Genomic DNA, 11,614 nt, shown 5'->3' with positions numbered 1-11,614 from the left:
ATAAGCAAAAAATTACTCAAGCAAAGCTACGCTGTGCATCTACAAAGGGTGCGGATGCTAGTTGCTAAAACTCTAGTTTCTCTCTCTCTCTCTCTCTCTCTCTCTCTCTCTGCTATTGCTGCAACCTTCTCACCAGTGTGCAGATTGTTTGTATGCATGCATGTGTTATCAAAAATTTCAACTGCTCTCTCTCTCTTTTGCATTCAGTAATAAATTAACTGTTCTGCCATACCGTATTCAAGGTGACAGAGACTGCTGATAGTTGAATTCAATTCTTGAAGGAAAATATGCCACACTAGGCAAAAGATTCAACCCTGTGAAACTAAGCAGAAGCTATTAACCAACTTCAATCTGAACATGACAATCTGTGTGCGCACGCGCACACACATATATATAGAGGAGACTGAACGAAAATTATTGACCAGCTTCAATCTGAACATGACTTTCTACATGGAATATAAAAATTTTCTTATGGGGTAACAATGCCCGATCTGCATTATCTGATTACAATGGTAAGTTGAGCCATTGGCTGCGAGATCCAAGACTCATCAAGGTGGAGCCAGAACGAATGAGATTTACAAAGGCTGTTTTTTTGGCGTTTGATAGTACAACATAAAAACAAAAAATATACTGCCTGTATGACCACTTTTGTTCCTTTTAAAGGAGTGAGTATAAGTTGTCAATACTCCATGTGTCAACCTACACCATGCAATTCCAAGTGCATGGACATATACTACCCTTGAAAGTAGGTGATTTGCAGATACAAAGCAGATCGTTCATTCCTGCCCAGGTCTGGCTTCAAACCCTCCATCAGCCCTGTTCTCTAGTTTATATGGCATGTATGTGCCAAGAAGTTTATCCCACACAACAAAAAAGGGCTGAGAGAAGTTATACTTTGTTCCATACAGCTGATGATGAATGTCATGATAGGCTGTATTATTCTGAAAAAACATGTGAAATGGATTTCCTGGCAACCACAGCCCGCAGTGGTCATCCACAGTTTTGATAGTTGCAAAGGAAAAGAAAAAGATGGAGGTTCGTGGCGTCATTCCTGACACAAGGAAGGACATGGCTCCACCTACTGTATCCAACAGCAACCCCTCTAATGGGTGATTGTAGAGAGCACCGAATGCATAAGGGACTACCAATTTGTGATGCTGTGAATGGATGTAGCGATACAAGAACTTATTATGATGCATATAGCGATGCACAAAATACTGCCAGGTGTCCATCACCAGCATTGCCACAAGAAACTGACCAAGCTGGGTTGGTACAGATGGCTGAATCGCTTTCTGCAGAGAATCTCCAGTTCCGGTCACCTGTGCAACGACACATCAGAGTCAGCAGTGCATAACTAGGTAACCAGCAACAAAATGAGAGCCGAAAAGATACATAAGAAAATGGAAAACAAATGTCAATTTAACAAGGTCAAATGTAGCAAACTGGCTACATAATACAGTCTAGGTGGAAAATTGGAGAAAACACAGGCCAGTCTTTAAAGCTGGTATGGGTCAAAATATACCAGAAAGTCCATGCAGTCGTGACAAAATGCTGAATACAAACAGTTGGTGAGCAAGTACTCTGATAAGCAACTCGCAAAGCTAGCCTGGCGATTTATTGGGTCGAAATTATGTGAGACTTGAGAGAAGACGAGAAGATTTAGTGGTGAGAGATCGACAAGGCAATTCTAGAAGTTACTAGTAACAAAGAGGATAAAAAACAATCAGCTAGCAACAAAATCTCATTAAAACTCATACAGTGACTAAAGCACTCCAGGCGGTGCTAATAAGCACCTACCTACACGCAGCACACCTATAGCACCTTCATCGGGCGCAGTTCTGCCGTTTCAAGACAAAAGCGAACAAAAAGCTAATAGTTGGAGCTTTGATTGGACAGAACTTACGTTCGATCCTAACGATTAGCCCTAATTCCAACGGGAATTCGTGTTAGAAGCCCTCCGTCTTAGTTAAAAGAGAAGGCCAAACAGACATCTGACAGTTTGAAGTTTGAACAGAGATATACTGGCCATAATTGTTGGATTCTAACGGTAGCAGTTACCAATTGCAAAATAGCTATCCCAAAATTCCCAGATAACTCAATGAGAGCCAGAATCTAGGGTAGTACTTCAGCTACGAACCCAGAGTGGTACTGACTGCCCCTAGCTAAATCATGAAGAAAAGAACGTGTGCATCATAATTCTTGGCAGTCCAGTTGAGGCCTCAATTCACTAAGGTTGCGTACGGTACGCATAAAGACAACAAAGGGAATCCAAAACGAACGACTTACAGTGAACAATCCAATAGCCACAACCGCTTGAAGTGCCTGCTGCAACAATACCCCTTTGACCACAGCGGATGGAGAGACTAAGTTTCTCATTTCTTCCTCCTTCCTCGAATGCATCCTGTACCGATCCATGGGTTCGAGTAGATGATAGAGGCCAGAGTATAGCCAGTAAACCATAATGGGTGCAAACGTACCCATCAATTCATCGCTGATATGCGGCTCCCAAAAGACCATCACGATCGTCTCGCTTGCACCTAATGAAACGGCGCTCAATTCAAGGCTGTAGGCGTTAATAATCACCCACGGTACCAAGGGAGAATACACGAAATAAAGAAGGCGTGGAAACCTAGGGGCGGAAAGGATATGAATTCTGGGTGCTTGTGGAAGGGAGGAATAAGGGCGGGGGACGGCGAATTGGAGGGAAAGGGCGGCTTTGACCTGGCAAAGGGCTAGGGGACAAGTCGGAAGGGACGAGGAAGGTCGAGTGGTTGTTTCGACTCTGGCTACCGCTACGGCTATGGCTATGGCTATGGCTGTGGCTATGGCGACGGCAAAAAGTCGCCCAACGGAGAAGACGACGGCCGTATACGCCCCTCCACGCCGTATCTACATATGCACGTGTGGGCATTATCGTGTCCCACATCCCCCTGCCACGTAAGTTCCCACCCCTAACGGGTCTTTGTTGCTTCCTGTCCCCTCGCCACGCGTCATGATGTCCTGTTTTGACTTGCTTTATCTCGTTTCTATGACAACTTACAAGTTCTTTGCCACATTGGTTCTATAAAATAAAATGGATTCTTACATACCAAAGCCCCACGGCGGGCAGGGGGTGCATACACACCGCCATGGTATGGAGAAAATCTTGAGCATGTGGCGTATGGCAACCAACTTGTTCTTAGTTCACCTCTATGTTGCTGATAAGTCTCCCAAAAAAGCACCTTAGTGTAGGCATCATCATCATGTGTGAGAAACTAGACCTTAGTGTAGGCCTCATCATGTGTGAGAAAGTACTCCAACTCTTAACTTCTAGAAGCACACTCAATAGGAATATATTTATGACTACCAATACAAAAAACGTGACAATGGGTTTGGAAAATGTACGTATAAGACTTCTATGATGAAATAGATTTGGAAAATGTACATACAAAGCCTCTACAAGACAATAGATTCTTGTGGATAGAATTTAAGTAGAGAATAGCATAGTATATAGCCCATGAGCAACGTTAAAAGTATGTATTTTCTCACAAATGTGGATAGACTTTAAGAACTTTAAGTAGAGAACAGCTCAACGTATTGTCCATGAGCAAAGTAAAAAGTATATATTTTCTCACTAAGCACCAATTGTTTCCAAGATGACAACATGATGATTTCTTTAACTTTAAGAAATTAGCATATGACATCATCAAGAACACATATCTACTCAATAATTGTGCACTATATTGATGTTGTTATGTCAAATTATTTTTAGTAGCATGTTCTAACACAAAATCATTATCAATTTTGCAACTCACAATTATTGATAATGGGATTGTAAGTTTATATGAAAGGCCAAGAAAAGTTATTAGCAAAAAGTGGCATCTTTTGAGCTACATTCAACTACTGAGAGGCCTTTATGGTATTTCTTAGTGTCATATGAAGTTCATTTCATGAACTTACTACACACACATGTGTGCATGCTTGTAAGCTCATGGACATGCATATATACTCATGTGCACATGTGCACAATTGTGACCATGAAGGCTTGCACAAAAATGCACACATATGCAAACACATGTTAGAGCATGTGCACACACACACACACACACACACACACACACACACACACACACACACACGTGTGCATGCACATGCATGTGCACATGCACACGTATGCACATGGCGCACACATGTACATGCACACACCCGCTCACATGCACACGTGCACACACACATATGCACCCGTGTGCGCATGCACATACAAATGTGTGCACATAAGTTCACACACATCTTTTTGTATGTGTGTGCGCGTGCGTGCGTGCACATGTGTGTGTGTGTGTGTGTGTGGTTATTGATACAAAGACACATCCAGACAATGTCAAGTAACTAAACAATTGTCTTATTGATTGATAAAATTGATACGATGAAAAAAATATAGTACTCATAAACATGCAAAAAAGATAGTACTCATGACAGCATGACATAAAGACAAATTCAAATTTTTGCATGAAAACAAATTCAATCCGTTGTTATATTAGAAAGGTATTCCTTTAAAGGATTCCAAATCCCAATATAGCTCCAAGGAGAGGGTATGTTGCCTACATGAAAGCATTACAGCATAAGATAGAGATAGATTCAAATTTGTGCATAAAAACAAATTCACTCCATTCTTATATTACAAAGATGCCCCTTTAAAAGATTCCAAATCCCAATGTAGCTCTAAGGACAGGGTCTATTACCTACATCCATCCAAAATACAAGCCAATGTATCGGTATTGTATGTCTCAATGTCCCTTCCAGGTGTTACTAATGTCAAGGATTATTCTAGGGAAAAAGTAAGTGATACATACAAGAGGCACACATTCTGAATTCGAAACAACCAGAGCAAGAGAATCTAGAAGCTGGAATAAGGAATTCAAATCAGAGAACAAGTACACCCAAAATCTAAAATATGGTTTGAAAATTTATGAATCTAGACCAAGTGAATGGTTGTTTATACCGCTCGGTTTTATTGAATAAGTGAATCAAAACCCAAAAGGGCCAACCTAAATCCAAAATCTCATGACAAATGAGCATACAAAATAGGAAGGCTAATTAAAATATGAAAACCAGGCCAATTAATAGAACATAGAACAATCATCGTGCATAGATCATCATCCATGAAAATGAGGCTCCTTGTTTCAAATTTCCACTTATTTCCACTTTTATATTGTTAGCATTTATGAGAAAAAAGGTGTAAGAACAACAATAGGCTATCAGAAACCCAGCTAGATCCAATAATAATAGATATACCACCAATGGTTGCCTTGATGCTAAATAGAGAAAGTTGTATCTTAAAACACAAATGTAAACCCATCATATGCTCTATAGCATGCTTTGATGGACCCATTTAGAGGGGAACAAGGGAAGGAGAAGCGTACAATACCGTAAGGTCTCTTTAGGATGGATTAAATTATACACATGTCATCCGCCTGAAGAGATTGCAATAGCATGGAGCAAACCAAACCAAACCCAAGGGTAAAGTGGATATAGAGGATCATCAATTATGGCTATGTCTTTAGCTTAATAGAGCCTCAAAGTCTACATGTAGCTAAAAGCAAGAGCATATAGCATAGCTAAGATAAGGAGAGTATCAGTTAGATGAAACCCCTTTGGGTGGGCCATAGAAAAAGAAAGGAAACCGAGATAGAGATTGGGTTTTCTAAGTAGATACTTGCATATAATTCCATGATGGAGAGAGTTTAAAGAAATCATATATTAAGTAGGAGAGACAAGCACAATCTATCTTCATAATCGTTTCTTGCTAGAGCGATAGCTTTTCAATTTTCAAGAACCATTCTTGAAACAATGGCCAAGAGAATGTTTGTATAGCCAAGAGAATGTTGCAGCCATGGGGACATTGTCCTCTCCCTTTGCAATCATGGGGACATTGTCTTGTCCCTTTTCTTCCAATTCTATCAAATGACTAGTGTGTGTGTGTGGATTAGAAACTCCCATCAATAATTGAGCCATACAATTAATTCCATCAATTGAATAAAAAGTAAAAAAAAGAGGAACATATAATGAAAAAATGTTTGATACTTCTAAGTTGAAAAATGCAACAACTAGAGTTAGCAAAAAATTTGACCAAAATTAAGAATTTTTAATAATATTAAGTTTGACAAGCACAATATTGAAAAAAGATGTCTAATCCTCAAGCAGTCTAGGTTCAGAGGCTGGGTCCCCTTACCTACCACCATCCAAACAAACTAGGTGTTAGAACATCATAGTTACGTTTGGCTAGACGATTAATGCCTATTTTCCCTGGGTTGCTATTGCTCTACCTAGGAATATAGACAACCATATGGATTCTTAGATAATTAAAAAATAAATAAAGTCACAGGTGGCATAAGGAGCAAATAAGTGCATGGGTTGAGAAGGGATTAGAGGAGGTACGAGATGATTAGTGGGCTTGGTGTGTGGGGTGGTTAAAAAGAGAGTGTAATTGGGAGATTTCATGGGGGGTACATAAAAGAATAATTCATAGTTGGGAAAGTATACATTTGTGTGTGTGTAAAAAATAAGTGTATGTGTGTGTGAGATACATTTACTAATCAAAATTATTGTATGTGTGTGTGTGTGCGTGTGTGTGTGTGTGTGGCCCACCCCCAACCCAAAGGGTAAGACCACATGGTGGAGAGTAAGCCCACCATATGGAACTTACTCCCCACCTACTGATAATAAGTGAATAAAAGTGGATCTATATGATAAGTGCCAAAATGAAAAAATGATGCCAATAGTAAATGCGTAAACCACTTCTGCAAAAATAGATATAAAAGTTAGAGAAAAAAAAAGGTGCATCACAAAATGACTAGGGATAAGAATTATCCAATGGATGTGAATTAATTGTATGGCACTAGCCTAACCAAAGGCTAGTTGGGAAATCAAAGTGTGCATTTAGATTAAAAACTCCCATCAATAACTGAGCCATACAATTAATTCTATCAATTGGATAAAAGGTAAAAAAAGGAGAACATAAAACAAAAAAACGTTTGAGACATCTAAGTTGAAAAATGCAACAACTAGAGTTTGCAGAAAATTTGACCAAAATTAAGAATTTTTAATAATATTGAGTTTGACAAACACAATATTGAAAAAAGATGTCGAATCCTCAAGCAGTCTAGGTTCCAAGGTCGGGGTCCACTTACTTGCCACCATCCAAACAAACTAGGTGTTAGAACATCATAGTTATGTTTGGGTAGACACCTAGATAATGCATGTTTTCCTCGGCTTGTTATCGCTTTACTTGGGAATATAGGCATCCATATGGATTCGTAGATAATTTTTAAAAAATTTAAGTCACAAGTGGAGTAAGGAGTGAATTAGTGCATGGGTTGAGAAGGGATGAGAGGAGGTATGGCAGGATTAGTGGGCTTCATGTGTGGGGTGTTTAAAAAGAGAGTATAAAGGGAAGATTTCAGGGGGGGTACATAAAAGAATAATTCATAGTTGGGGAAGCATACATGTGTGTGCGTGTGCATGTGCGTGTGTGTGTGTGTAAAGAAATAAGTGTCTCTGTGTGTGAGATAAATTTACTAATCAAAATTATTTTGTGTGTGTGTGTTTTTGCACATGCACGTGCATGTGAGTGCGTGTGCCATAACCAAAAAAGAATGTGTGTGTGTGTGTGTGTGTGTTCATAGATCAAAACATAAAAAATAATAGAAAAGATAACGTTAAAATTCAAAGAGTCAAAGCTATCATACTTAGACAATTATTTATATTTGAGATCTTAAGCAAAGATGAGCACCTTTTATAGAAACCTATTTTCCACTAATTTTACACACACACACACACACACACACACAACACACACATATGCATGCATGCATACGTACATGTATATATGTATAAATGAAAGTATTCATACATACATACATGCTACATGCATGCATGTATGTATGTATGTATAAATGAAAGTATATGTATATATATACGTGTGTGTGTGTGTGTGTGTGCATATACATATATATATATACATAAATAACTATGAAAATCTATAAGCTTAAAAACCATCAAAAAAGGTAGCCAGAAGCAAAGATCATTGATCAAAATAATAGAAAAATGAAGAGGGGAAGGACCTAAAACAAGAGAAGTATGAGTAAGGCATACCAAAAGATCAATACCACGGCTAAATGATGCTGAGGCACCAAAAAAGGTCGAGGAAAAGGAGGCCAAAAGACCATCCAGATAAAGAGTGTTGAAATGCTCCTCTAACTATTCAATGTCCACACCAGAATACTTGTAGAGCATGTTAGATGTTGTATTTGTGCAAGGATCATAACATGAAAACCATGCCTTGTCAGATCCTCCATCAAGTGTTGCCTAAATTGCTTTGTCCAATTACTACCTCTAACTGCTCTTCAATGAGGACACAATGCATTCTGGCTAATTCCACCCTTTTTTTGTGGCTGATTCCAGCTTTGCTCCTAACTTTTCCAAATCTATTGCCACCATAGTCAATTTCTCGCACGATGTGTACTACTCAAGTCCATCATCACAGGACATTCCTTTTTTACTGCTTCCAATGGGGTTCCTACAACATGCTCTTATTTGATACAGGTGTTTTCTTGACTACCACTCCTCAAGTTGGTTTCTCTCTGGTGTGCAACGTCGTCCCAATCCACCTCAATTTCTGTGAGTGGGTGTAGCATAAGCTCTAACCAATAAATTGGCCACCTCATTGTTTATAACTATTTGGGACTAGTAGATCCTATTGTATATGAAAATAAAGTCATTATATAGTCATCTCTTGAGGCTACTAGCATGATAGCTCTGACATCTAGCCTTGTATTAGAAGACTTCCAGTCAGTCTTGACCCCTGTTGGAGTTTGAAGGAACCTGCCCTTTTCCTTTTTCTATGTTATAGATTTCCTTGTGGGGAAGAGGATCTAATGCATTTTTTTTTAATTTTCCATTTGAAGAGGTAATCTTGGGCTTTCCTAGTGAGAGAGTTGATCTCAAGCTTTTCTTTAGAGACATGTTAGCTTCTGTTTAAATACAAAACTACAATTCAGTCATATGAAATAGCGCAAATACATGAAATAGGACAAAAGCAAAAAATGAAGAAGAACGAGAGAGAGAGAGAGAGAGAGAGAGAGAGAGAGAGAGAGAGATCTTTTGTTTTGAACCTCTACGACCGATGTGTAGAAACCTACCTCACCTAACTAACATGTGGCATTAAATGAGCTCACAACTATCAAATAAAAGGTCAATCCAATTCATTATGGTTAATGCAGCGACCACTAAGTTCCTATGATAAGAGTCATTGACCAACCCATTGCATTAACGACCTGCCACATTAAGAAGTATTCTCTTCTAATTGGGGAGCTAGACTAGATAGAGTTAATGTCCCCTAGAATCACTTAGGGCAGAGGAGACCCCTTTGACCATGGCTAAGGCCCCATTGGAAACTAAATCTCCACAAGGAGATAAGGCCCCAAGGGCCCAAAACATAATGTCTCTTAAAGAGAAGCACCTACCCTCAAAAGCCTCAAAGGATGACAAAGAAGAGGAGGTTGACTTACCACAAGTCCCCAAGCATTTTAAATCTTACATGGTCCAAGTCTATAAAATACTTCTCGAGACATTGAAAAGGACTACTGAGGAGGGGAAACAACATGGTTATGATGGTCTAGCTCAAGTCAAGGAATTGGAGCTTGCATTAGAAGGAGAAGATCTAAACCAGTCTACATAAATGATGACCTCACTACCGAGCAAGAGAGAACTTAATTGCCCTTTTGCATGAATACAAGGATTGCTTTGCTTGGAAGTACATTGATATGAAGGGCATGCCACCTAAGTTCGTGCAACACACCATCCCGATGATGGATGACATTAGACTGGTGAGGCAAAGACCCTACCTTATGAATTCAAATATGTGACAATCCTGAGAGAAGATATTCTGAAGTTAATTGATGTAGAATCATTTTTGAGATTGAACATATGGACAGGGTGTCCCCCATCATCATTGTTCTGAAAAATAATGATAAGATCCAAGTATGTGTTGATCTAAAAAAGGTAAATGCTACGACCCAAAAAGACCATTGCCCTCTGCTCTTTCAGGAGCATGTATTGGAAAGAGTCATGGGAAAGGAGGCTTATAGCTTCCTAGATGGATTCTATGGGTACAATCAAGTATCAATAGCAATTAACACAAGACAACATTTGTCCCATAGTATGATGCTTCCAAGGTGATGATCTTGGGCTCACCAATTCTACTGCAACTTTCCAATGATTAATGGTCATAGCTTTTAAAGAGTACTTGAGAGGTTTCCTAGAGTTATTTCTAGATGATCAGTGTATGCATTCCACATGGTATGATTACCTTTGTTGATTGAAGATTAAGGCTTAAAGGATGAAGGATGAAGCAAGTAATACTATGAAAGGTGATGATCTACATGTCAAGAAATAATATGCCAAGAACTATTGCATATAAACATTTTCAAAAGGCAAGCAATCAAAGGCACATAAGTAATCATGCCAAATAAATGTTGTTGAAAATAAAATACCATTGACTAAAACAATTCTCACCCTACAATTCCCTATAAATTGTAATACGTTGCATGTCTAATGAGATACTTATTAAATGTATGCCCCCCGGGGGATTCACTCTTCATTAAAGGGGGACGTCACCTGCGTGCATGAACTTCAAGAAAACCCCCTATTTAAGATCCACGTAGGATGATAAAACACCCCTATTTAAGCTTATAAGATACCTCCAAAATTCCATTATGTCCCCCCCTTTCCTTAAATCTACATTCTCTCTCAAGCATTTAGATTACACAATAAGCAAATTTAGGTTACTTTCCCTATGACTATTTAAAACCATACACAAAATCAAACTTGTTTAGACTAGTTACCCAAGGTAACCTATATTATGTCCCCCCTTCTTAAATATGACATGGTCCCCCTAGCTTAAATTCAATATTGGGGAAAAAAAAAGGGCCCTCACCCCTAATGTATAAGCTTATGCCTCATTTCAAAAAAACCCCCTATTGTACACTCACGTGATATCATAAGTTTCCCCCTGTGAATCCCCCGGGGTATGCCCTAACCATTCTATCATCCATGGGACAACCTCTCCTCTAAATTGATTAGCCTAGTAGGTATACCACTTGATAGCCAAAGAATTAATTTCTGCATTGATCTCTTGAACATTCTAAAGTCATTTCAAACATGTAAGTTGCAATTCATCATCTTGTGTGAGGAAACCTATTAGCCACAATGAATATCCAACCCCTTCTACTTCAAAGGCTAGCAAAAGCCATATTGCCATAGCCCCTCATTATGATGCTTTTCTTACCCCACCCAATCCAATGATTAGATAGAGTAGCAATGCCATAATGGAATCCTTAGACTGAAGAATTTCTCTTCCTCCTACTAGAAAGGAAATGAATAGCCACAATGAATAATGTACCCCTTCTACTTCGAAGTTCAAAGACCAAAAAGAGCACAAACACCACCGTGTTTCCATATGGCATGATGCTTCCTTGCCCCATGCAATTTGATGACTAGTCAAAGCAAGGACATTACAAAGGAAGCCTCAAAGCACTCATTCACATATGATGCTATTAATAATTGATTATTTTCCATT

General features: G+C 39.0%; 1 protein-coding gene across 1 annotated transcript; it reads right to left on the bottom strand.

The window, feature by feature from the left end:
* Positions 1 to 402: 402 nt before the first annotated feature.
* On the bottom strand, positions 403 to 2,851 carry LOC147899841 (sphinganine C4-monooxygenase 1-like). Its single transcript, XM_087377289.1, has 2 exons — positions 2,287 to 2,851; positions 403 to 1,319 (listed from the first exon to the last, which is right to left on the bottom strand). Exons 1-2 carry the CDS (start codon positions 2,515 to 2,517, stop codon positions 777 to 779), a joined length of 774 nt encoding a protein of 257 aa, XP_087233415.1. The 5' UTR covers positions 2,518 to 2,851; the 3' UTR covers positions 403 to 776.
* Positions 2,852 to 11,614: the final 8,763 nt, after the last annotated feature.

This window comes from Dipteris shenzhenensis, chromosome 7, assembly GCF_047967505.1.
Source record: "Dipteris shenzhenensis isolate YYH24624 ecotype China chromosome 7, Dip_SZ_1.0, whole genome shotgun sequence".
Classification (NCBI taxonomy): domain Eukaryota; kingdom Viridiplantae; phylum Streptophyta; class Polypodiopsida; order Gleicheniales; family Dipteridaceae; genus Dipteris; species Dipteris shenzhenensis.
This window is presented reverse-complemented; position numbering and strand designations above follow the sequence as displayed.